Source organism: Eucyclogobius newberryi, unplaced genomic scaffold (genome assembly GCF_026437365.1).
Source record: "Eucyclogobius newberryi isolate DKJ021-1_F unplaced genomic scaffold, fEucNew1.0.hap1 SCAF_4, whole genome shotgun sequence".
Taxonomy (NCBI): domain Eukaryota; kingdom Metazoa; phylum Chordata; class Actinopteri; order Gobiiformes; family Gobiidae; genus Eucyclogobius; species Eucyclogobius newberryi.
In genome coordinates, this window is record NW_027316056.1 from 23,991,805 (window position 1) to 24,015,791 (window position 23,987).

The 23,987-nt window shown below is 40.3% G+C and overlaps 6 protein-coding genes across 7 annotated transcripts; 3 read left to right on the top strand and 3 right to left on the bottom strand.

The window, feature by feature from the left end:
- Positions 1 to 259: 259 nt before the first annotated feature.
- Positions 260 to 1,871, top strand: bglapl (bone gamma-carboxyglutamate (gla) protein, like). Its single transcript, XM_072462935.1, has 4 exons — positions 260 to 459; positions 534 to 905; positions 1,146 to 1,236; positions 1,318 to 1,871. Exons 1-4 carry the CDS (start codon positions 399 to 401, stop codon positions 1,418 to 1,420), a joined length of 627 nt encoding a protein of 208 aa, XP_072319036.1. The 5' UTR covers positions 260 to 398; the 3' UTR covers positions 1,421 to 1,871.
- A 2,365-nt stretch (positions 1,872 to 4,236) lies between these two features.
- On the bottom strand, positions 4,237 to 8,976 carry LOC140377502 (sodium-dependent phosphate transport protein 2B-like). The gene is made up of 13 exons (XM_072462933.1): positions 8,734 to 8,976; positions 8,022 to 8,067; positions 7,839 to 7,940; positions 6,850 to 6,978; positions 6,630 to 6,773; positions 6,423 to 6,534; positions 6,144 to 6,339; positions 5,966 to 6,061; positions 5,760 to 5,880; positions 5,332 to 5,499; positions 5,144 to 5,260; positions 4,896 to 5,020; positions 4,237 to 4,823 (listed from the first exon to the last, which is right to left on the bottom strand). The coding sequence occupies exons 1-13, from the start codon at positions 8,755 to 8,757 to the stop codon at positions 4,266 to 4,268; spliced, it is 1,938 nt and encodes a 645-aa protein (XP_072319034.1). The 5' UTR covers positions 8,758 to 8,976; the 3' UTR covers positions 4,237 to 4,265.
- Positions 8,977 to 10,125: 1,149 nt separating this feature from the next.
- On the top strand, positions 10,126 to 11,957 carry LOC140377503 (OCIA domain-containing protein 1-like). Its single transcript, XM_072462934.1, has 8 exons — positions 10,126 to 10,303; positions 10,497 to 10,581; positions 10,652 to 10,705; positions 10,776 to 10,823; positions 11,049 to 11,169; positions 11,252 to 11,400; positions 11,609 to 11,770; positions 11,843 to 11,957. Exons 1-8 carry the CDS (start codon positions 10,247 to 10,249, stop codon positions 11,878 to 11,880), a joined length of 714 nt encoding a protein of 237 aa, XP_072319035.1. The 5' UTR covers positions 10,126 to 10,246; the 3' UTR covers positions 11,881 to 11,957.
- Positions 11,958 to 12,628: 671 nt separating this feature from the next.
- Positions 12,629 to 13,702, bottom strand: rhbdd2 (rhomboid domain containing 2). The gene has a single exon (XM_072463824.1). The coding sequence runs from the start codon at positions 13,692 to 13,694 to the stop codon at positions 12,696 to 12,698; it is 999 nt and encodes a 332-aa protein (XP_072319925.1). The 5' UTR covers positions 13,695 to 13,702; the 3' UTR covers positions 12,629 to 12,695.
- Positions 13,703 to 14,456: 754 nt separating this feature from the next.
- chic2 (cysteine-rich hydrophobic domain 2) lies at positions 14,457 to 18,374 on the top strand. Its single transcript, XM_072463015.1, has 6 exons — positions 14,457 to 14,761; positions 15,416 to 15,470; positions 15,555 to 15,710; positions 15,820 to 15,876; positions 15,949 to 16,008; positions 16,414 to 18,374. Exons 1-6 carry the CDS (start codon positions 14,631 to 14,633, stop codon positions 16,462 to 16,464), a joined length of 510 nt encoding a protein of 169 aa, XP_072319116.1. The 5' UTR covers positions 14,457 to 14,630; the 3' UTR covers positions 16,465 to 18,374.
- Positions 18,375 to 21,372: 2,998 nt separating this feature from the next.
- LOC140377488 (uncharacterized) lies at positions 21,373 to 22,896 on the bottom strand. 2 transcript variants are annotated; one of them, XM_072462917.1, is made up of 6 exons: positions 22,674 to 22,896; positions 22,463 to 22,608; positions 22,340 to 22,401; positions 22,017 to 22,134; positions 21,832 to 21,926; positions 21,373 to 21,578 (listed from the first exon to the last, which is right to left on the bottom strand). In XM_072462917.1, exons 1-6 carry the CDS (start codon positions 22,788 to 22,790, stop codon positions 21,415 to 21,417), a joined length of 702 nt encoding a protein of 233 aa, XP_072319018.1. In that variant the 5' UTR covers positions 22,791 to 22,896; the 3' UTR covers positions 21,373 to 21,414. The 2 variants fall into 2 exon arrangements, with proteins under 2 accessions (XP_072319018.1, XP_072319017.1); XM_072462916.1 differs by having other exon boundaries at positions 21,832 to 21,930; positions 22,021 to 22,134; positions 22,674 to 22,884.
- Between the last annotated feature and the right edge of the window lie 1,091 nt (positions 22,897 to 23,987).

Consider the following 23,987-nt stretch of genomic DNA (forward strand, 5'->3'; position numbering starts at 1 on the left):
CAGTGCATATTTCTGTGTCTGCCTTCACTCTGAAACAGGGTGAGCCCTGAATGTCCTTGAGTGTCTTAACATTTTCTGGTTCACATAAAATCTCCACATACAGTCGGTAGTTGAATTCGAGGAATGTCTTCCGCCACATGCTTTGTGGGTGAATGAGCCTCTGGACTCAATGCCAAGGCTAGTGTGGGTGTTTATAGACAGCTTCACGGCAAGTCGATGTGGAAATGTTGTTATCCTTTTCTCTGTCCAATCAGAGACAGATCTCCATGAGTGGGCCTGGTCCCACTTCGGACATGGACTCATGTATATATTGACCTTCACTTCATGCACTAACACAGAAGCCGCACTTGAGCTAAAGAAGAGCCTTGACTCCACAGAGAAACATCTCCAGAGGCATCATGAGGACTCTGAGCCTGCTGTTTGCCTGTACCCTCCTCTCAGTCTGCTGGTCCATGGGAGGTGAGTCCATGCTTCTACATAAGTATTTCTTATCTCTCTGACTGCATTTAAGTCTCCTGTCTTGTATTTTGCAGTTATTGAGCCTGAGGTTATAGTGGACCCGACAGCAGACACGGCAGCAGACACGGCAGCAGACACGGCAGCAGACACGGCAGCAGACACGGCAGCTGATGTTGCTCCAGCTGACTCTGCCTCCTCCTCTGCATCATCCTCTGAGTCTGCCTCTGCGTCCTCTTCTGCATCAGACTCAGGCTCTGACTCGTCTGTATCCAACTCCTCAGCAGATGACTCCTCTGCATCTTCAGCCTCCTCTTCCTCTGAATCTTCAGAGTCCCAGTCCTCAGAGTCCCAGTCCTCAGAGTCATCTGAATCTACAGAGTCCTCCTCAGACTCTTCACCTGCCTCTGACTCTTCAGCCTCTCCCTCAGAGTCGACCAACACTGAAGGTAAAATCAATTGTTGGTTCTCCTATAACGATTTCTATGGAGTGTTGAACTGTTTCTGGTTTGGTCCTGGTCGAGCCCTGATTCAGTCCTGTGTTTAGTCCCAGTTTTCAAAATGGATTGCAAAATCATGTTACATTTTTTTATTCCTAATATGATATGCTATATGGTTGGATAAATCAGTAAGATTCTTGAGATTAGATTATTCTGAATAACCTTTTCTCTGACTTCTCACCTCTTTAGCCCCTCATGTGGTAATGAAGAGGGACCTGGCGGCTGTACTGCTCAGGAGAAGGAGAGCAGTCGGACAGCTCAGTCCACTCCAGCTGGAGAGGTATTGACACAATAAGTCTATGTAAATGGTTGTGTAAACGGTAAAAGATTCAGACTCCTGACTGTGTTTTCTGTGAGGCAGTTTACGAGAGGTGTGTGAGTTGAATGAAGCCTGTGACGACATGGCCGACACTGCTGGTATAGTGGCTGCTTACACGGCGTATTATGGGCCAGTCCCCTTCTGAGAAGATCCTCTGTCCTCAATCAACACATCATCTTTAAACTAGTGCCATGGCCTCTCTGGATGCAGAACACTTCACTTTGAAGATTTCAATGAAGTCCTTCCTCTGATCCAAAGGCCTTGTTCTTAAAAAGTAGGAGGCACATGAAGACACAAGCCTGTGAATAAAACCTTTAAAGCCCAATCAAGTTTAGATCATTACTAAGCTTTAAGCTTTACAAAAAATGGTGCTACAAGTGCAATTATAATGTAAGAGAATGTACTACAAATGTATTTTTATATGGAGCTTATTACTGATGGTGCTTTTGTATTTGCAAATAGAGGATTCAATTAGTTTTACTAAGCAGATTTACTAATCAAGAAAATAGTATTATATGTATTTTCACATGTTGGTTAATTGTCTCTTGGTTAATTGTCTCTATGTATGAAAAATAATAAATTATTACTTTAATAAATCTCTGCTCTCATAATTCTTTTCCACTGTGAACATCTGGTCCTCACACGGGTTCTGGAGATGTTACTATACCAGGTCAATAGATGGCAGTGCTGAACAACTCGAGTACAAACTCTGGCGCTTTATTCGCCCATGTGTGCATTTGGTATAGCTATAATGTTTAGATTTTGCATATATTTAGTCTATATAATATTAGATATAAACAAAGGTTTGCCATCAAACACATAATAGAGATAAAATAACCATTTTTTTTTTAATCTGTCATGACATGGTTATGAAGCAATAATAATGGATTGGGATGAGCAGTTGAATAAGGTGTAAAAGGACATAAGCCATATGGTAAAAGGAAGATAATCATAATTTAATCTAATGACATAACAAGACCACTGACATAGTGCTCATAAACCTTATCTGAAATGCTTAAGATGTGTTATTAATTGACTGCTACTTTACAGTGTTATCTCTGAGAAAGATCATGAAGGGCAACTGTCTGTTTTTTTAAAATATAAACATTAAACTTGTATTTGTCTAACCATTAAAACATTTGTTGCATGTTGGTACCATAAAGTATATTTGGGTCACTTCTACTAAGTGATTTTGTTAGTAATTATTAAGTCTTGCAGCAGAGCTCCGCCCCTTCTGGTCACGTGCAGTGTGTCAGTGCCTTGCTGGTGCTTTGTATCTGATGTGGCTTCATCATTAACAGGACAATCTGTTCATCAGCTCCTCACCCTCTGTCTGCTGACCCACAGCTCGCTGGATGCCCTGTGCTGTCATGGTCGTGAGCGGCTACTATTGACACAGAGAGAATCCATACACAGGCTGAATGCCATGTGACAATGGTCACCTCATGGCACATTCTACTGGGCAGAACTGTCTCATAGATCCCCGATTAACACAAAACTGCAGTGGTTTTATTACTTGGCAGTGAACTGTGACCCCAATGTTTCTAGTATTTCTGAGTATTATTGCTTCCTTTAGATAACATAGATAACTGGCTAATAAATGCTAGGAACTTGTTTTTGCTTTAGTTTTCACATCTGAAATGATGAATCCTAAAGAGTCAAAAAACTTTAATCAAATCCAAGGAAAACATAACATATTTTGTTTGTTTTGTTTGATTAAAAGTATTTTTGCTGCAACAGGACTGTTATAGGTATTTGCAAATAAAGAGTTATTATTAACAAGGAGTAAGGGCCATCATAGAGCTTATAAATCAGAACTTTCGAGGGGAATAATAAATTAATTTAAAAAAAATATATATATATATATACATATACAAATAAATTATACAAATGTATTAACAATTTAGGCTACTGATTACATTTAGGGTAAATAGAAAAGAAAGGGCCAATTTGTTCTGGCTGATGAAGAATGGGAAAGTATGTGTACATGTGAGAAACACAAAATCACATGTTTGGAGAGAATTTTGTTGGAAAGTGCCCTTTATTCACAAGGAAATGCTAACTGTTGGAGAAACTGTGGCAGCCACAAGGCAAACCACTATCATGTGCTTTGGGACAAGTTAGGATTGAGATCAATAAAGTTTTACAGACAATTTATGATATCACCATCCCACTGTATTTTAGAACTATGTATTTGGGTCTCGGGACTCCTGCCATGGACACCAAATGGAAAGGATTGCATTTGGACTTCGTCTGAAAATTAAGTCAGACAGTGGACTGAATGGGCCATTGTCTTTGGGTTCTGTGTGCCACAATTTCTGTCTTCGTCTTTTTTTATTTCAACCTATTTTGGTTTATCTCTTTTCGGTCTGGTCTTGTTCTCTTTCTGTTCATTTTTATATATGTATTAATTTGAAACATAAAAGGGGCCGTGCTGATTACTGTTTCTATACATAGGTCTTCACCTAATACAGGACAGGTTGGAGGGGGAGGGACAACAAAGTTTGAACTTGACACTAAGTGAAACTTAGGCCTCATTCAGTCATTTCCCATAACACTGGATACAAAACAAGTGTTTATTGAAACTGGGACATCTTGCAAACAATTTGTGTTATTCTGCAAATTACAAATTTGAGTATACATTAAATAAAACACATAACATACTTATATATTCTCTGAATACAATTCATTTTCTTAATTAAAGAATAATTATTACACCCTAAGATGATGTGAAAAATGTCCATGTGCCGTATACACATATAAACAAATCATGTGACAAAACATCAAGTCAGACAGTCACACGACCCTAAAACCCAATGTCACTTTCAACCAGGAAAAAAACACTTATTATTTGTGTTGCCCCACGATGACAGGTCTGATCTTCTGTTTCTGAGATTGGTAAGGTGATTAAAACAATGTATTACTTGCTGCTCTAAAAGTACACAGTGTTCATTCCAACACCTTTGAGTATGAGATTTCTGGCAGAAATGTCAAAACCTTGTCATTTTGAGAATCTCAAGCTCTATTTTATCTATTTTACTGTTGAGCTCCTTTTCCACCTCCCTTTCTGTCACCATAACGGGGTTGTCGTAAGCCTCTTTGTGACTCTTCGTCTGCTCTGTCTCCTCATGCGTGGGCAGCTGACAGCATTTACAGCAGCAGCAGCATTTGGTGACAAACACATCTACCACTTTGTCCCAAGGCGCGAGGGAGTGGGTCCACAGCGGCAGGAAGTCCCAGCTCCTTAGTGCTGCCGGCAGACATCCAGGCTTGTGCTTTTGCAGAACATTGATTATAACAATGATGATCAGGAGACCTAGCAGTGGTGCACCCACGCCTACCAGGGCCTGCCAACCTGCCAGGGAAAGCCCAAAGACGAACAAAGGCAGAAAGAAGAAGCAGCAGATGATGTAGACTGCGGCGAACCAGCGGTACTTGGCTGTGATGCTGCCCAGGCCTTTGGCAAGACGGATGGGGATTCTGGTAAAGGGGATTGGGTACCACAGGGCAATACCAGTGATGTTGAACAAGAAATGCACAAGCGCAATCTAGAACATTGGAAAGGAACATTTTACTTGTTTCATTTGCAACTGCTTAAGGCATGCAATCGACTGACTGACCTGTAATGCATTGCCCAGTGTGTCTCCTGGACTCGCCATGGCAGCCAAGATAGCTGTCGTGGTTGTGCCTATATTTGACCCAAGTGACAGTGGATAGGCTCTTTCTATGCTGATCACACCGATACCTGTTCAGACACAGGATCTAGTTTCACGTTCTCATGTTATTGCTCAAAACAAAGACAAACGTGTGCTTATTAATGTGTTTTAACCTATGTAATAATGAATGATGAATAGTTAATTGACCTCACCAACAAGTGGAGTAATGGCTGATGTAAACACTGAACTACTTTGCACCACAAACGTCATTCCAGCGCCGACCAAAATGGCAATGTATCCCACGATCCAGCCAAAGGGAAATGGGAAATCTGACCACACACAGTCAGGAACATTAGATAGAGCTGGAACTTGTATGAAGCAACAGAAAGGCGTCTCTCACCAGTGTTTAGGATCTTCTTTATGATGCCTGCAACCTGTCCTTTGAGCATGGAGTTGAGCAGTTTGACAATGAGGACAAGGCATGAGCAGAGCACCAGGAGAGACAGAGCGAGCAGGATCAGACCCACAGCCAGGTCGGACAGAGGTGCGTCCACGAAAAGGTGCTTACCTGGATATACAAGACGGCAGGTTAGCAATTCTGTGCATGGTTTGATGTTGTTTTGACAAGTTTTCCTCCAAGGCCCCTCTTAGTTTGTAGGTGTAGGATGTATTAAGATGCAAGTGAACATCAATTTCAATGTTGATATGTTAAAAGCAGGAAAAATAGAGGCAGAAGCACGTTATTGCATGTATAACAACATATAAAGGTGTTATTGTATGATTTAGAATAAGTTAGCTGTCATAATGTTTTGCCTGACGCTTGCTCACATTTTTCTAGGTTGTAAGTGACAGATACGTTCGACAACGTTATCGTCTGATTTCCATCAAACCAACAGAGAGTCGGAGAAGTGCAGTTTTCTGGACCGGGAACAGTCACATTCATCAAAGTCTACAACAGACAAACGACAAAAACACATCAACACCGACTCAAAACATGTAATATGTGAGTGGTTTTGACCAGTAAATAATCTTACTGTGTTGGTAAATGTTTTGCACCATTCCTTGATGAGACTCATGTTTCTAGCCTCTGGGTTTCCGATGGCTATTTGACTGAGCACTGTCTCATCTAGCTAAGGATTTCAACATAACAACACAACAAGTCAAAAACACGCTTAATATAGAGATTACACCAAACTGTTCAAAATGTGGTACCTGAATAATAGATTCTGTGAGTGGATCCGTGATCACATTTAGCAGGGCCGGTGCAGCCTCTCCGCTCTCAATATTGAAGGAGTCTATGATGAGTTTTGTGACTTTATACAGATAACCAGTGGCCACCTCCACCGGCAGCAGCACCAAAACTGAGAGCCAGTTAAAGAAGTCGTGGACTGTGGCCCCAGCAAAAGCTCTGAGGATTTGATAGAGTTTACATTGTTACAGCCATATATTCACAAAATAAAGATAGCATGATTTGTATGTGCATATAATTACCTACGAAATGTATTGCGGTCCCCGGCCTGCGTCATGGCCACAAGTGTGTTGGTGACAGAAGTGCCAATGTTGGTCCCCATAATAATAGGAACAGCCAGTTGGACTGTGAGCACTGCAAACGCACAAACATACACACATGTTTCCTGCAGTTGTGGCGAAGGAACCTAAACTTTCACCATCATGTACTGCCAGTGTACTCTGACTCACGTCCCGATGAAACCATGCTGACAACTATAGAGGATGAGGTGGATGAACTTTGCACAAGAAGGGTCACTAAAACACCGATCACCAGTCCGGCCAATGGGTTCGACAAAATACTGTTGTCTTGTAAAATGTCTCCTGCTGCTTTTCCTGCACATGACAAAGAGCCACATTTTAGTGAGATGATGTTGAAGTTCGACTAACGATCAAGTTGAATCTTACTGACCTCCAACCAGCTGGAAGGCGGAGCTGAGGATGTCCAGAGAGCAGATGAACATGTAGAGAAATCCCACCAACAGGCAGATTCTCCCGACAGACATAACCACCCTCAGCACTTTACCTTTGGTGTCCAGAGCTGGGAGATTATAGACAGAGAACTCAGTAAACTGAACTGAACCACAGAAACTAGAAACAAATGTGTGAGATAGCTGTGGTCGGCTCAGTGGCACAGCAAGGAGGACCTGTGCTTTATGTCTGTGAGGAGTTTGCACTAGTTTTTATCAACGCAAAAATATACAGCTACAATTTCTTCTCTCTCTAAGATCCTTCATCGCATTAGGACTTTCCTATCAGTAAAAAATAAAATAGTCAACTGAGTCAGCATTATGCTTCACGCCTAGACCTTTTTGCATTCTGTTATCACTAATCAGGGATAATTGATTTACTGTCCTTCAGAAGTAGTGATAATGTCTAAGACGTTCAGCCGATTTGAAGAATCAGCAGCAGTAACCATAAATATCATAACTTTATCGCTCTGGTACAAAAAACAGTGGTGTTGGCAGCTTCTGTCTGGCTGAGAGTAACTTTGTCTGCTCAATATTAAATTGTATAAGTATATTACGTCCAGAGAGAGACCGATATAGTGGTTGGACAATACATTAGGCCGGTTATTAGCCTTGAATAACCAGCATGGGCCAATATGTTGCTCCAGCGTACCACAGATAAATGAAAGACTTGTCGCTTTTTTTGAACACAGTGCAGAGAGCACAAACTTTGACTCTACGGCTTCATTAAGGGTTTTCCAGTGAAAAAGGGACGTGGATGAGTTTGCTGAGATTTCAAATTATATAATTTGGGGGGGAATTTAAAATCTGCCCTACATATCAGCCCAAAGATATCGGCAGAACCAATTAGTTACTCTGGTTTCTCTCTCAGAAAATGGCAAGTCGATTTCTTATTACATCTACAACAAACTTAAAAACACTATGTAAATACCTGACCAGGGGACTCCAGAGTCAGTCAGTTCCGGCAAATCCCAAGGGTCCGTTTCCATCTTCTGCTCATCGATAAGGTCTACAGTTGATTCTGCTGGGCTGGCTAACGGCAAATAAAAATATATACATTTAATTTGTTTGCATGTAATATAGGCCTTTAATACTGTTACTTCATACAAAATACCTTGACTTTCTTCTCCCAGTTTTCTGTTGTTCACAGTTTCCATTGTCTGGAAAAGTGTGATAAAGTGTTAAGAGTGATAAAGTGTATTTGTTATAATTAATTTTCAGTTATAGAAAATATCTTGATCCTCAGAATATGTAGAAATGTGTATTCTGTGGTAATGACAACACCGGCACGTTCGTGTTGCCTTTAACATGCTGCACTATTGATCAGAACAGTCATGTGGTTATAAAAGAGGCCCCAGTACAATTCCATTTAAAATTACATGCTAGAGGTGAATCTCACCACTTGATTCAATTCAATTCAATTTACTTTTGTAACGCCCAAAATCACAACAACAGTTGCCTCTGAGGGCGACAGTGAAAAACAGATTAAGCAATATTTTTTTCAAATCAACTTTGAGCGTTGATAAGACAACGCTCAAAGTTGATTTACGGTTACAATTTTTTATGAGTTTATTTAAAGTGACTAATGCTGGTTATAAGATCTTTATCTCCATGTTATCGTATACATAGATTTTTGCACCTTGCAGATAATTGTTATACGTTGTAAAGATGAAAAAAATAAGCCAAAGACCCTAAGTGTGAAATACCCTGGTGTTCAGATATTTGACTGAAGTTGTCGTAATGAGATTGGTTTAAAGGGATTGCGTTAAGAAGACACAAAACAAAAAAATACATGCTGAAATTCAAATAAATGTGATGCTCCTCACCTGTGGTGGGCCCAACGAGTCCATGTTCCATAAGTAGGTTCTGCTGTGCTCAGAAATAACACTGTTAAAGAGTATGAGGTCCACTGATGTGTCACTGTCACATCACCATGAAAATGTATATATCAGAGATAAGACACACCTTCCCCTGTCTCACACTGCTGTAAATGCTGTGAAAGATGTGTTGCAATCCACTTCATACTGAAGAAGGCAAGTATTATAAAAGTTATCTCAAATGTGTCCAATAAGAAAAGATTAAGTGGTTTCTTAAGTTCAGTTCTTCAGTGATGTCCTAGAACACCTCCACTGACAGATTCATTCACTGAGCTTGTACTACTGGCACGATGAGATCTGTGATTTCGAAGCAATTTATTGATTGTAGCCTCCCATTGGTCGGTGTCTCTCAATAATGAACCACATACACTTATGCTGATTTCCTCTGGCACAGCTTTTATTTATTTGTATTAATACATTTACAATCAAATACATATTTTACACTAGTTTCAGGATTAGGCAAGGAAAGTGACCTTTTTACAAAATGAATGGTCTAAAAATAGATTCTACACAGGCCTATTGATTTTTGGTCAGGAATTTTCATGTGACATATTTCCACAATGGAAAAAAAGAGAATTTGATCCACTTGATCAATGGATGTGTGGTGAAGTGAACCCACAGTCTGGGCCACTAACAATTCTGAGCATCCCAACTGTATTAGGCTTGTCTGCTGTGTTTATAATGTTCATGGATTGATGGTATATTTTTGATAATTAACTGAAAAAAAAAAAAAAAAAAAAAAAACGTTGCTTGTCTTCCAGCAAAGGGAGACGAAATACTGTAAAGGCATTGTGCAATATTCAGTTCACTAGTAATAGTAGTAAAAACTAGTAAAAATTCCTTTTTTTCCCACCACTTGATAAAAGGAAGCTGAAAGTCATGCTGAACACAAAAGGAACGCTGTAACACTCTTATTTCTTGTAAAATCAAACATTTTATGATAAATCCAAACCAACAAATAAATAAATATCCTAAATTAAATTATAGGGATTTTTTTTCTCTCTCTAAATCTCACTTTTAGTCAGATTAGCTTCAGCTTTAAAAGAGGAATTGTCAAACCCCAACAAAAATGTAAATTATACCATCCCCTCGGCATTTTATTTTTTTCTTACTGAAACTAAAAAGTATTGATAATCTGCCCACCACACGAGGGCGCTGTTTAACAATTTATATGAGAACACTTTCAAAATAAACCAGTTACATGCACGTTATTAATGTACACTTTCCGTCCTTCAAAGTCAACAGCAAACACAACCTAAGGTCTCATTTGTTCAGCTGTTACTTTCAACTCGTTTTAAAGTCTGTCTTTTTTTTCGCCATATTTCGCAACCAAACGCAGCATTCATTTCCGGGTTGTGTCGCCTGTTTCTGGTGCTATGACATTGTACAGCAGAGCCGTCTGCTGGCCACATTGTGTGTCATTTCAAATACTGTAAAAGCTGAGGTAAATCTAACCCCAGACATGGCGTCGGGGGCCCCAGGCTTTACAGATGAGCGGCAGCGCAGAGGAGCAGCCCCGGTAAGCAGAGCTCTGCGGGAGGCTAAAGTGTGTTAGCTTTAGCACCGCTGTAGTTGACCCCATGAGTGTCATGCAGCATGGACTGTCTTTGCAGATTTAATCTGATTATTTAACGTGATTGGCAGAGCACTTCTGTGTACTCTTCTAGATCAGCTCTGGAGCAGAGTTTTGTGAGTTGTGTGTGTGTTTTCAGAATGCTGTCGGGACGGACTACATCCCCACAGAGGAAGAGAGGAGAGTGTTCAGAGAGTGTAACCAGGAGAGCTTCTGGTACAGGTGTAAGTTTAATGCACTGAGCTGTTATGAACGGGACATTTATGTCTTTACTCAGATCTGCTTTCTTCACAGCTGCGCCCTTCTCTGTGGTCACCATGGCCATCACCCAAGCCCTTGTTGCAAGAGGTAATTGTCATGAATTAATAACTGTAAACTATTGTATACATTTACCTAATCTGATTTAACATATTTTCAGGGTCTCTTTCTGCCTCGCCAAGATTTGGTTCTCTTCCAAAAGTTGCCTGTGAGTTATGGTGTTATGAAGTTGTTACACTAATGATTTGCACTTGTTTTGGCCAAGGATATACCAATATTCACAATTCAACAAATATTGTTATGTTTTTCCCTTTTGTGATTTAGTATATACTGCTTTCTCATTTAATAAATCGTAGGACGGTGGCATAACAATGCTGTAAAACTATTTAAAGCTAATCCCCCCCAGAAAAGCAAATAATATTTGTTTGTCTAGTTGCTGGTTTCTGTGGTTATTTGGCTGGGAAGATGTCATACATGAAAACCTGCCAGGAAAAATTTAAGAGGTTGGAAAATTCTCCCTTGGGTGAAGCACTACGGCAGCGATCACTACAATAGTAAGAACAGAAAAGTCTTATCCAAACACACAAGCGCTTGTTGTAATAGAATGTAAACGCTGACTGGGCCTTTTATCGACAGTGCGACGGGCCCTCAGTCAGAGATGGGTGATGCAGACACTTCCGCGTCATCAGACTACCAAAGCCAGATGGCTACTCAGAGCAGAGACTATGCATACAGCCCAGAATCGCCCGTGCAAGAGACGCTAGAAGAAGACGTGGCTGCTTCAGGTATAATCAACTGCATGAATATTCACTTATTCATTCAGTCGTGATGATTGTGAACCATAATCGAAGCTTAAATATTCACTACAAGTCGTGCTTTTCTGCCTAGCAGTGTATGTTTAGTTTTGTCTGTAAAGAAACCACCAAGATGTTGTCAAATGTTGTTTAAATTGACTTGAAGGGTTATGAAAGACTAATTTGAATGTTTTTTTAGGTCAGTTATACTTGGATGAAGAAGAACCCAGACAGAAGTCCATTTTGTACGAGAATTTAAGACTTAAGAACCGAGAGAACTATGAGGTCACACTCACTCAGAAGGCAGAGACGCTCATGAAACCAACACCACAAAGGGAGTCAGAAAGGCCTCTAAAAGATGGTAAGCTACCAATTCAACCCTGAACCAGCTGTTCGACTGTTGTAATTTCCCTTTCTGTTTTATGTGTTTCAGTCAAGAAGAATGTTTATGGAGATACATGGGATGAATGAGTCTGGTGTCTTATCAACACATCAATGAACCAATTTTTTTTTTTTGTCGTGACATAAACTGCTTTAACTGTTAAACACATGATTGTGTTAAGCCTATTTTTTATGTTTTTTGGCTTTTATTAACCTTTTGATTAAGAGGTCTGTTTTTTTCTTAAAAAAACAAATGAACCCAAATTCAAACTGTTGCTGTTACTGAACCCTTTGTAGAATAAGCAAATGGCTGGGCACTTTGTTGTGAAGCTGAGACTGTAGTTGTAGCCTCTACTCTCGAATACACTCTAATTATAAGTGGGAACAAGCAATGCACTTAGTAAAATCAGATTTCAGTAAAATCCCTCCTAGATATTTGGTAAATAGAAGTATAGCTGCTGTCTGGAACAATTCCCCTTTCAAAGCTATTAAAGGTTTATATAGAAAAAATGGGATAAAATGTTTTACGGGAGAATGCATATAAAGGCATATTGAAAGTAACTTATGTTCCACACCTAAAATAAAAAACAGATAGTTTGACTGGAAAACATTTTAAATATTCACGAGCTTGACAGTTCCTTTTTTATCAGATGATGGGAATAAAGAAAAAGTACAAGAAAGTTTTAACAATGCATTTGAACTGAATTATCATATATTAAAAAAAAATAATTTTAACATGCTCAAATAAAATAAACACAACTCTTCTTTGGTTAAAGGGACAACTTATGACAATAGCAATTCATGAATTTTAGGAAAATTACAAAACTTGAAATTATAAATATTGGAATGATGAGACAAATATAAAATAAATCAACACCCAGTCCCAACTCAATTCAGTTGCAATATTAAGGTAAAATGTTTAGGTATTTATCCATTTCTGGGGCAGTTGACATATTACTCAAGTTATGACTGTGGTTGCAACTGTGGCTGTGATTATCGATATGGTGTCCAGGGGGTGGTGCGTGAGAATGTCCATGGGATTGTCCAAGAGGATGGCGAGACTCTGGGGCACTGGCCAAAGTGTTGTTGTAGTTGAGCCAACCATCATAAGGCATAGGTACCGAGTGCTGGAGGCTGGAGGCTGGTGCGTACGCTTGCACTGGATAACTTCCTGCAGGTGGTGCAGAACATACTTGTGCAAGAAGTATTTTTCTCCTTTCCTCTGTGGAAGCGGGGACAAACGTGGTATGACAGGCGGCTCTCAAAAATCTAAAAGGCACATTTTTTTCCAACACAGATGCTCTAGATTCAGACATTTGCACCAATGAAAACCATCCCTTGCCGTACATCCAACCTGTTAAGATGGCTATAATATTACAAGGAAGAACTGCATTTGGAATGAGGATGGTACTGATGATTAAAAACACCCAAGGGAGAGCTATGGTGGGGAAGGTGACCCCACACAAAAATCCTTTGGTCATCTTCGTGTGCATTGTGGTCAAAGCCATGCAAGAAAGAGCTGTAGGCAGCAGTCCTTCAGTGTGGTGGGTGAAACCTTGCAGAAGATCCAGGATCGCATAGGCCAATCCCAAGGTGGTGGACAACAGAAAGAACATGATGAGAAAGCGAACAGTGCCAAAGCCCCTCTCCAAGCTTCCACTGAGAAACACAAATGCTATGATGCTGAGAAGGAGCTGGGCCCCCGTTTTGTGATGAAAGGGGTAAAGAAAAAGTCTGTGAACATGTCCATTTTCAAAAACACTGGCACCAACACTAAATATTCCTTGGGTTAAGCCAATGTTGCAACATTCTTGCACACCAAACAATAGAGAAGATGCCAAAACCACTGTCAGAATCCCACTCGTGAGTTTAGGGCAGACGTCATTCCACATTTGTACAATCATTGTATACATAATAATAATAAATAAAAATAATCCAATACAAATTATCCAACTTCCTCTTCTTTGGTGTTTTATGGCGGTCGGTATCCAAGTGTTACATTACCGCCACTCACTGTAGTTGTACGTCTTAGACTTTATTCTTTAGGCTTTATTCTTCAAAAGCGCAGGAATCTATCCAACTTCTGTCTCAAGCAGCGCAGGTTCCAGGAAGAATTTATGGAGAGGAACAATATCCGGTAGGATTATTTCAAGTTAAAACAAACAAAAGAAAAGAAAAAACTGTCAGATGTGGGTCTTTACAGCAATTGCAATAATCGTCTCTTCTCCAAGTCTCTTACTGTTCTGAAATATACAACGTCAATTCACACAGTTTAAACTAGTTCAGACACATTGGCATGGACACAATAGTACAGAGTATTTTCCATTTTGGTGGCCCCGTATTCTAAAAATTGGCATAACACTAAACTTTGCTCACTGTATTAAGCTAGTAAAAGGGACTAGACTGGTAAAAAAAAGACTGCTGAAAGATTAAATATATACATAGAGATAGTGACATTTATTCTTTATTATTCAGTCACTATCTCACCAAAGTCTGTGAAAAAAGACTGGTACAATACTAAAAATCAAATCAACAAAAGGGGGAGAGTAGTGACATCTAAAGTAGCTTACTGTGGATTGAAGGAAGTATTGAATGAAATAATACAAGTTTTATTTTGAAGTTTCTAGGCCCTCTGTCGTCGGCCCACTTCCGCTGTCGTGAGCTCTGGCGGATGTTGATGTTTTGTTTCTGCTCGATGACGCTGAACGATGTGAGCTGCTGGTCGCCTCTCGGTGTAGTCGGTGTTTTGTTGTTCCCGCTGGTTTCTTTGTGCTTGTCCGCGGCGGAGGTTTGCTGCTCGCCGGGCTCGAGCTCCTCCGGTGGTTTCCCCGGACCGTGAGATGATGGAGGACTTTGATGAGATCTACGAAGAGGAGGAGGAAGAAGAAGACGAAGACAGGGCCGCGGAAGAGCAGCTTCTCAAATACTCTCCGGACCCGGTGGTGGTGCGCGGATCCGGGCATGTCACTGTGTAAGCGTCCACCCAAACGAGCCCCCAAACACGTCTTTACTGTTGTCAGACACGTAAAAGCCTGGCCCGGTCTCAGTTGTTTCTCCTAACGTGCTCTGCTAGCAAAGTTAGCCGAATGTAGCCTAGCATAGTCCGCTAAAGTTAGCATCGAGAGCTAATAAACTCTTCAAATGGGCAGGATGTAGCTTTGATTTTGGAGATGAATCGTGATAGTGCGTTATCCGCCATGGTTCTTCCTCTAAAATGTGCTACTGTTGTAACGTTGAACTACAACACAGAGCAAATATGATGTATCTCTAGTTTTAATGTTTTTTTATGTTTTGAAGGGCTGCAACTAACGAGATTTGTTTTGATTTGTCGACTAGTCAAACAATTATTTCAAATGCACAATTATTATTTTTTTACCCACTGGAAATAAAGGTGAAATATGCTTACAAAAGCGTTTTTAAGTCATGAAATCGTAAATGTTTTATTTTTTCTTTAATAATGTCTCTCGGTCTTGTGTTTTTTAGTCTTTATATTCCATATATCAAAAACAACTTTAACAATACTGTTATGAATCTTTCAGTGTTTGTCTGTTCACACATGATCTGTTCACAAGATTAATTGTTGCATTGGTTATCAAATGCCTTAATGTTATTTTGATGGTTTTAGGTTTGGGCTTAGTAATAAATTTGAGGCAGAATTCCCCTCAGCACTCACGGGAAAGGTAAGCTTTAAATTGTACTTACAATAGTGAAATTGGAAAGTATTAGAATAGTCAGATACTTATATTTGTGTTCTGTACCTTTAGGTGGCCCCTGAAGAATTCAAAGCCAGTATCAACCGTGTGAACAGCTGCCTGAAGAAAACGTTGCCTGTAAATGTGCGCTGGCTCCTGTGTGGCTGCTTATGCTGCTGTTGCACATTAGGCTTCAGTTTGTGGCCAGTCATCTGCCTCAGCAAAAGGGTTAGTGTTTTACGGTTAGGCCTATTGTGTCTTTCTTCCATTTCAAAGCCTACACAGAAACAGTTTATGTTTATATTAATTTAATAACTGCGTTCTTTTGGTCCTTTAGACCAGAAGATCTTTAGAAAAGCTCCTGGAGTGGGAAAACAACAGACTTTATCATAAGGTAAACTAATTATGCTTTCATTGATTGAATATTTGTGATACATTTCTAATCGGTGTTGACCTTTGTTTGCAGTTGTGTTTGCATTGGAGACTAAGCAAAAGGAAGTGCGAAACTAACAATATGATGGAATATGTAAGTAGAGAATGTGTGTGTTTGTCATATCACTTCAATAGTCACTCAATAACTACCTCAACCCACGAATACATTTAGTCTTAAAACATTAGATTCATGTTTTTAAGTTTTAAGTTTTTAATTTGTTTTCATGATAAGTCAGGCTTGGAGAATTCTTGCTATATTTAGTTCTTGCTAGTTATTTCTAATTGTATTAAAATCCACCTTTATTGGAAGGACTATAGGGTGCCAAATGTAGGTAGAATTTTTGCAAATGTGCTCTTCACAATGAAATTTTTTCTTCAGTTTTCAAGCATCATGACATGTAATTTACCTGTTCTATTGGTATTTTAAGATTAGCTCACTATAGCTGTGATAATTGTGTAACAAAAATTATGATAGCTTATATTGTATCTGTTCTTTCAGGTAATACTCATAGAGTTCTTGCCGAAAATCCCCATCTTCAGACCGGACTAGTCTGACCTGCACTGCTGCCCGGTCCATGAAGGCGGTTCTGTTCTGAAAACGGCTCTACCTTAAAACTCTAACTGTTTGTTTACAGCATTCTAACGAGGCATTATTGTTTTTCTCCAATACCCGCTACATTACCCTTATTGTTTTGGAGTGAACTTAAAAAGGGCTTTGTGAACTTGCACAATGACAAGACACGAGAACAGCACCAGTCTGTAAAAGGACAACTAAGAACCGGTTGTGGACAGTGTATTGATTTGTTACAGCCTTATTTGATCTTCAAACTCGTAAATAATGACTTCTGCAAACTACAACTGGATTTATTTTAAATTTAGTCAAAGTAACAGATTTGGAAAATTACTAGAAGAATGTTTCTCTTTTGTCCTAGCACCTATATCACTTTGAAAAGTACACCTCGTGCTTTGTAACAATGGTTTTGGTGAAGACTTAAAAAAAAGAGCTTAGAAAGAAGTGTCATCGTAAAGACCTCTGCAGCAGAAGGACAGAGATTCAATTGTTTCTTTTTTATACCAGTGGAGAGACTTTTTTTCTTTTTTTTTGCAGATTTTATTATTATTCTCTTACCTTATCTGTGCACATCTGCGTCACCCCAACTGAATGACAATCAGTCCTGAATGTGAGCGCAGGCCGTGGAAGGCGTAAACTGGATGGAAGTAAATGCAGTGATTAGTGATGGAGCTGATGACTGTGGAGTGTCTGAAGCAAAAAGCCAATCAAACATTACGACACGCTCGACCATTCTCTACCGCAGGGTTCTTTTAAGCCTTTCATTTCCATAGCATGTTTATTCATATGTTGTGTGAATGGTTATATTAATTCCTCAAATAATTATTTTTCTCTTATTACTTACTTATGTGGTTATGTCCCACTCTTGAAGTACCCTGTAACTTTTCTGGTGGAAGGTCTGCCCCATGGTTGTCTCTTGGAGATGGTTTTGCTTTGCCTGGAATGTTCCACAGTATTCCACTGCATTAAACTTGTCTATCTCCTTGGAGACAAGCAGGTGACTTTTAAGAATGCATGGTATTTTTGTAGCAATAAAAATGTTATTGGAAAAAAACAAAAATCAGGATATAAGAATTATGTGGATCAGTCTTGGCAGAGCAGTGACCTCCATGATTAAAGCAGGTCGTGGACCATTTAACAGAAAAGTTTCAGTCTACGCCTTTAAACAGATATGTGTTTTTATTTGTTTTTCATTACCAGGTTTTTGTTTTGTTTTTTTATTTTACTTTTTTCCACTTATGCCCTGTTTTAACAAAAGTTGTGGTCCTTGAAGTGAAGACTGTCTCCTTACTCTATTATTAAGATAAATTAAAATAAGTTGTAAATAAAATCGATAGTATGCTAAATTAAACAAATTAATATTACTACTTAGACAGTAGATTCTTAGTCACCACAAAAGAAGATCTTACCAGAGGCTAAAGATAATAAATCACTTGTTGTCCAAATGTTTCTCAGGATGTAGTTACTTTAAAAATGTAGCACTGAAAATGTCACTGTCCGCTATGTTCAAAGGTCTGCGTGGTACACCAGTGGGCACGTCACTTCATTAACACATCATTATTTTACATTTTGAGAAATGTCACCCAAAGACAAGCACATTCTCAGTATTGACACTTAAGTCATGCATGTTGTTTCATGATGTCAAAAGGCAGAATGGTTTGATACCAGCATGGTTTTGGTCCAATCAAGACTTAAGACCAAATACAATCTTTGCATATATTTCTGTTGTTGAAATCGGCACATGAAACAAGTCCTTTTTTTTAAATATATAAGTGTTTTGTGTGTTAGATGAGTGAAAGATACTGTATGTCCATATACTCCAAATATCTCTTACACAAGGGTATGTACAGTAAACTACCAATAAACAAGGCACCGGACCTCCTGCTCTATATGAGTTTCCTTTTTGACCCCATCGCTAAAACAAAAGCAATCACTTTGTTCTACAGACAATAAACATTGATTCTAAATGATTGATAATTTTTTCCAGTAATTGCCCGAAGTCACTGGGATAGGCTCCAGTCACCCGCGACCCCGAAAGGGACCAAGCGGTAGAAAATGGATGGATGGATGGATGGATGTATTTCCAATTAATATTTTTATTACTACAATAACCTGCAAAGGGCAACAGAGTGCACTTATACTCTATAGAAATGAAACCGGATTTTTTTTAATCATGCAAAGTTTACAAAATACTGAAAGTCTTTGCACAATCAATGAAAATTAATTATATTAAAACATTTGACCTCATATCTGGGGACCTCCTGACATCATTCCCACTTCTTTTGAGCTCCGTAAACCTGCATCTTCATGTATTTCTCTATTGCATCAAAACAAGTTGTCTATGTCAGAACATTTATGACACTTTCACAATAAAGATAATGTTGTAGAGGTACTCGTTTTAAACAAAAAGATTCCTGGTCTCACTGGAAAGTCCCTTAGCAGGAGCAAAAGTCCTTAAAGTGTGGTCCCAGTACCTAGTTCCTACTCTTTCTACTGTTTAAACATACATCAAATGGGGACTGAAACAAAAAAAAAGTACCAGGAACGTAAAGCTTTTATGACCAACAAAAAATGTCAATCATTACATATTTAATTTCTTTAAAGGTAAATTGTAGTAATAATAATAATAATAAATATAGCCGCAAGCGGCAATGATCGGCCCTCGCCACGCCGCCGCCACACCGCCGCCACGCCGCAAGAGGAGGGGGCGCTAACGCGCCCCAATTGTCCTTTTATTACGCTAAACATAACTAAACATTTAACCTCCATATAAAATCTGTAGGGGGCGCTGTGACTTCGGCCCTCTATACAGTAATAATGTTCAATTTTTGCATTACATGCTTATATGCACGGAACATGCAAGAGATGGGGAACGTATTCGTGAGCTACTTAGCGCAAATGAGTGCTTTATATGGGGATCCCAATGTAAAGTGCTCGTTTAGTGCGAACTTTTGCACGGGCTTCGCCCGTTTACAACGGTAATGTTCCATTTTCCTACAACTAATTAGTATGCACGGGGCGTGCATGAGTGGAGGAGTGCGTTAGTGAGTGTTTGGAAGTGGGCGAGCGCTTCGCGCTCGATTTCGTGCGCACTACGTGCGCACTTTCGCAGCCGTGCTTCGCACGGCCTTACGAGATTAATAGGCCTCTCGCCAGCTTGTGGCGCTCGGGCCTAATAAATATAGCCGCAAGCGGCAATGATCGGCCCTCGCCACGCCGCCGCCACGCCGCAAGAGGAGGGGGCGCTAACGCGCCCCAATTGTCCTTTTATTACATCTACTGCTGAATCTGTGACGCTGTCACATCTTCTCCCCTTTGTTTTACCATCAAAAAGACATTTTATTTTGAATTCTTGGCAAAATGTGCGGCTTTGCCGCACAGAGACCGTGACTCTTTGAATAAAAATGTGGAGAACTTTTGATGGTCCACCCCTGAAGATGAGTCTCACCAAATTTCAGGTTAATAGGGCTGACGCCCTGGGAGGAGTTTGTGAAAGTATAAAGTGTAAACATGTTCTGGTGATTTCCCCATTGGAATAACATGGGAGGTTTCGGTCATCGCTACAGCAAAGCCGTAACAATTATGACATGGGTCTCATTTACTTTTTTGATGGGGATGCCAAAATTGAGTTTTGTGTCAAATTTCAGATAATTTCGCAAAACTAAACATTCAACCTCCATATAAAATCTGTAGGGGGCGCTGTGGCGCCAAATTAATTAATTTCACTTCAAGTAGGTTTAGGGCAAAGAGTTTAACAACTGATTCTAATTTGACGCAATTCGGACTTTATCTGCGCAAACGGCAGAAATGTTAAATTTGTGAGATTTCTGAAATTCTTGCTAAAGTTTGCGGCTTCGCCGCACAGAGACCGTGAGAGGTATCAATGTAATTTGAATAACTTTTGATGTCCCACTCCTCAGTAGCATTTTCACAAAATTTCAGCTTTTTAGGGCCAACGCCCTGGGAGGAGTTCGTAAAAGTACGACGTTTGGAAAAACTCCCGAGTCATGCTTAGCCATTTTTGAAGCAATATGGCCGACATTTGGTTGGGTGGACGGCGTTGCCGTAATAATATTTTTTACTTCTCTTGTCACCATCTACCTCTGCGCCAAATTTCATGATTCTACGATCAGATTTTTTTGGGGTCATTTCCTATCTCAATGCATTTTTGGTACATTTGGGGGCGCTGACGCGCCAATTGTTTTTATTTTAGAAAAAGGAAATAGCCAGAATGTAGAGAGGCACGATTTTTAGAGGTGTGCAAATTTTTGTGACTTTTCGTCAATGTTCACTGGGTGAAAAATAGGGGGGTTGGTCCCGAGAAGAAAGAAAGAAAGAAGAAGGAATAATATTCTGATGCGAAAACAATGTTTCCCATTTTTCAAATATCATAAACTATACATTTTCGGAAAGCGCTCGCGCTTTCCTACCTCATGGTGTGGGTCCCTGGTCACTGACGGGTACTTTCGTTAATTTTGTGTGGGCTCCGCCCACTTCGCGTTTTTAGCCCTCTATACAGTAATAATGTTCAATTTTTGCATTACATGCTTATATGCACGGAACATGCAAGAGATGGGGAACGTATTCGTCAGCTACTTAGCGCAAATGAGTGCTTAGCGCGCACTTTTGCACTGGCTTCACCCGTTTACAACGGTAATGTTCCATTTTCCTACTACTAATATGCACGGGGCATGCGTGAGTGAAGGAGTGCGTTAGTGAGTGTTTGGAAGTGGGCGAGCGCTTTGCGCTCGATTTCGTGCGCACTATGTGCGCACTTTCGCAGCCGTGCGTCGCACGGCCTTACGAGATTAATAGGCCTCTCGCCAGCTTGTGGCGCTTGGGCCTAATAATAAGACTTATATTATTTAAAACAACGACAAATTGTTTTTTATTGTTGTTTAAATTGTGGTACACATTCCTATAACTGTATCAGTCTTCTTTTGCTCTTGGCATGTTCCCAAAGAAGAAGCCTCCAAGACCGTCTGGATTGCTGATGATCGAGTCGAGGTACGCTCTCACCTTTGAGCCCGTTTCAGTGTTCAGAACAGCAGTAAGGTCAATTGTGCCCGTTGCCTGTTCCTCTGGGCACAGCTCTGTGGGTAAATATTTGTAACTTATCAAAAAAGTATCTTGATTTGTTCTGTTCTACCAAATAATATTCTGATGCCAATGTGCACTTGGTCTGGCCCACAGAGGGAGACTCGGGGAACGGCACAATGAGGACCATTCTCCAGATGTGGAGCAGATGTGGAGGGTCCTGATCAGGAGTATCTGAAGGTTTTGTGCTGATGGGGAGACAAGAGTGCACTGTGGCATATACTACATGTATGTAGTGCTAAACTATACCTTTCTCCGGGTCCATGAAAGCTGGTGCAAGTAACTTCATACATTCTGCCTGTTTCTTAAACTCGTCCAGTTCAGCAGTGCTCAACATCCGTCTTCTGCCTGGAAAAACGTTTCTTTATGTTGAAAATATATGTTTTCGCAATTATCCTGCAAGGACAATATAGACATCTAGAACTAAAAGTAACTTACTCAGGAGCTGAAGACTCTGAAAGTAAGTTGATCCGAGTGTGAAATTACCCAGGACAACCAAGCAGTCAGGACAGCCTGTTGTCAGCAGAACCTCAGATGCACTGAAAGGCTTCGCTGCAGACAAAGACATCATTCACTTTATTATGTTTTTGAACCATTGGCTTTTAGTGGCCATAGTATGTTCCAATATATACTTAGTCAAAGAATTTAGTCAAACTCCTTATTTATATTTTTATTTATGCATGCTTTTTTTGATCATGGTTTATATTTTACCATTATTATTAATTGTTTCATGTTGCACCACATTCTTAATACTTACTCATTTCCATAGTGTTGTTGGCCACCTGTACCGTTGATGACAGGGAGATGCAGCTGCCAAACCTAAGAATAATAGATTCGTCACATAATCCTCTTGAAATACTGTGAAATAGTTGATACATACGATTTTTGTATTTGTGTAAACTCAACACTTCTGCTATCAGGCAAAGGCATAACGTTCACGAATGAGCTGTCCACAAATTTCTTGGTCAACATTTTTGTTCCTGGCATGGTAGTGCTCTCTGCTACATACATCCATTTTCCCAACAGCTGCAAGCACAATTTAGTACATGTCAACAGTTCAAAAAAGATACGGACCACATGGTCAGACTTACCAGGTCTCTGCTCTCTATATCTATCTTTTGTGTTAGACTCTCACAGTTGGTGGTGGGAGCTGTGTGTCCAACGCACAGAAGGCTGAGGAAGGCCAGAGCAGTGGGAAGCAGCTTCATGGTGGCTCAGCTCAGGTCACTAAACTAAAAACAAGCAACGGCTCTTGTTTTGCCTGTGATGGTTTAATTGATTGGGCTAAAGTGCAGATTTCACTGGCCATGCAAACTCAGAGTTGTTTGCACACGTAGGCATTGTGAGTAGCACTACTGGTAAAATGTACTTGTTTTTAGGCCCGAGCCCCAGCAGGGGGAGGGCCTATTGCTCCCGCAACGCTGCCGAAGGCAGCGTTGCAACTGTCTGACCAAACATGCGGGCGCAGCCCGCATGTTTGGTACCCCGTCGCCCCTGGCAAGTACAGTGAACTAGCCCATGCCGAAGGCATGGATCATGCATACTTACTCCTGCTATGACAGAAATAGTCAACAATTAGTGAATGGGCGTAGCCCATTCACTAATTGTTGACAACAGCAGCGCGAAGCGCTGCATTCCTCCAAAAACCCTCCTGGCATCGTCCCGTACGCGAGAATCCATGCCGCAGGCATGGGCCATGCTTGTATCTGCTCAAATCAATGGAAGTCTATGGGGAGTGGGCGGGGCATCCCGACGGAATAGGGAGTGACGAGCGCGTAAGCGCTCGTAATGATGATTCCACCCCATGGCGGCATCGGGAAGGCTTAGAGCTTTCAAACGATGTATCATTTGTTGTTATAGTAAAAACGGCTATATTGTTTTTGCTAAAAATATTATTATTATTATTATTTTTCTTGTTCTTCTTCAGCGCTTTGATCTCTAATTTGACCCCCTGAACATGCTCAAAAACTCACCAAACTTTGCCCAAAATTCAGAATCGGCGAAAAATTTTATTTTTTCTGGGCCATTTTTTTTTTCGTTAAAAAATGGCGCGACAGCGCCACCGACAAAAGTCAAAATACATTGCGCCTATGGGAGACGCCCCGAGGTCAACTTTGGCGTAAAGCTACGAAATTCGGGACACGCATTCCTCTCGTGAGGATAAACAAAAAAAATCATTGTGGCCACGCCCCCAAACTTACCCTATGGCCGCCATCTTCCTTTGAAAATGAAAACAAGCTGAGTTAGCCATTTTGTTTACGTCAAACTTTGACGAACTCCTCCTAGGGCGTTTTGCCCACCGACTTCAAAATCGGCGTACGTCCTCTGGACAAGTGGGGCATCTAAAGTTATTCAATTTTTTGAGATACCTTTTACGGTCTGTGTGCGGCGCAGCCGCAAAGTTG

Excerpts from the sequence above, each read along its gene's own strand:
- LOC140377488 (XM_072462917.1), bottom strand. The coding sequence starts at position 22,790 with ATGAAGCTGCTTCCCACTGCTCTGGCCTTCCTCAGCCTTCTGTGCGTT. Across the intron at positions 22,402-22,462 it reads TTTACACAAATACAAAAATC|GTTTGGCAGCTGCATCTCCC; the intron begins GTATGTATCAAC and ends TATTATTCTTAG. Across the intron at positions 21,927-22,016 it reads AGTCTTCAGCTCCTGAGTAA|AAGACGGATGTTGAGCACTG; the intron begins GTTACTTTTAGT and ends TTTTCCAGGCAG.
- LOC140377503 (XM_072462934.1), top strand. The coding sequence starts at position 10,247 with ATGGCGTCGGGGGCCCCAGGCTTTACAGATGAGCGGCAGCGCAGAGGA. Across the intron at positions 10,582-10,651 it reads GGAGAGCTTCTGGTACAGGT|CTGCGCCCTTCTCTGTGGTC; the intron begins GTAAGTTTAATG and ends CTTTCTTCACAG. Across the intron at positions 11,771-11,842 it reads AGAAAGGCCTCTAAAAGATG|TCAAGAAGAATGTTTATGGA; the intron begins GTAAGCTACCAA and ends TATGTGTTTCAG.
- bglapl (XM_072462935.1), top strand. The coding sequence starts at position 399 with ATGAGGACTCTGAGCCTGCTGTTTGCCTGTACCCTCCTCTCAGTCTGC. Across the intron at positions 460-533 it reads AGTCTGCTGGTCCATGGGAG|TTATTGAGCCTGAGGTTATA; the intron begins GTGAGTCCATGC and ends TGTATTTTGCAG. Across the intron at positions 1,237-1,317 it reads AGTCCACTCCAGCTGGAGAG|TTTACGAGAGGTGTGTGAGT; the intron begins GTATTGACACAA and ends TCTGTGAGGCAG.
- chic2 (XM_072463015.1), top strand. The coding sequence starts at position 14,631 with ATGATGGAGGACTTTGATGAGATCTACGAAGAGGAGGAGGAAGAAGAA. Across the intron at positions 15,711-15,819 it reads TCATCTGCCTCAGCAAAAGG|ACCAGAAGATCTTTAGAAAA; the intron begins GTTAGTGTTTTA and ends TTGGTCCTTTAG. Across the intron at positions 16,009-16,413 it reads CTAACAATATGATGGAATAT|GTAATACTCATAGAGTTCTT; the intron begins GTAAGTAGAGAA and ends CTGTTCTTTCAG.
- LOC140377502 (XM_072462933.1), bottom strand. The coding sequence starts at position 8,757 with ATGGACTCGTTGGGCCCACCACAG. Across the intron at positions 8,068-8,733 it reads ACTCGTTGGGCCCACCACAG|ACAATGGAAACTGTGAACAA; the intron begins GTGAGGAGCATC and ends ACACTTTTCCAG. Across the intron at positions 6,062-6,143 it reads TCACAGAATCTATTATTCAG|CTAGATGAGACAGTGCTCAG; the intron begins GTACCACATTTT and ends TGAAATCCTTAG.
- rhbdd2 (XM_072463824.1), bottom strand. The coding sequence starts at position 13,694 with ATGATTGTACAAATGTGGAATGACGTCTGCCCTAAACTCACGAGTGGG.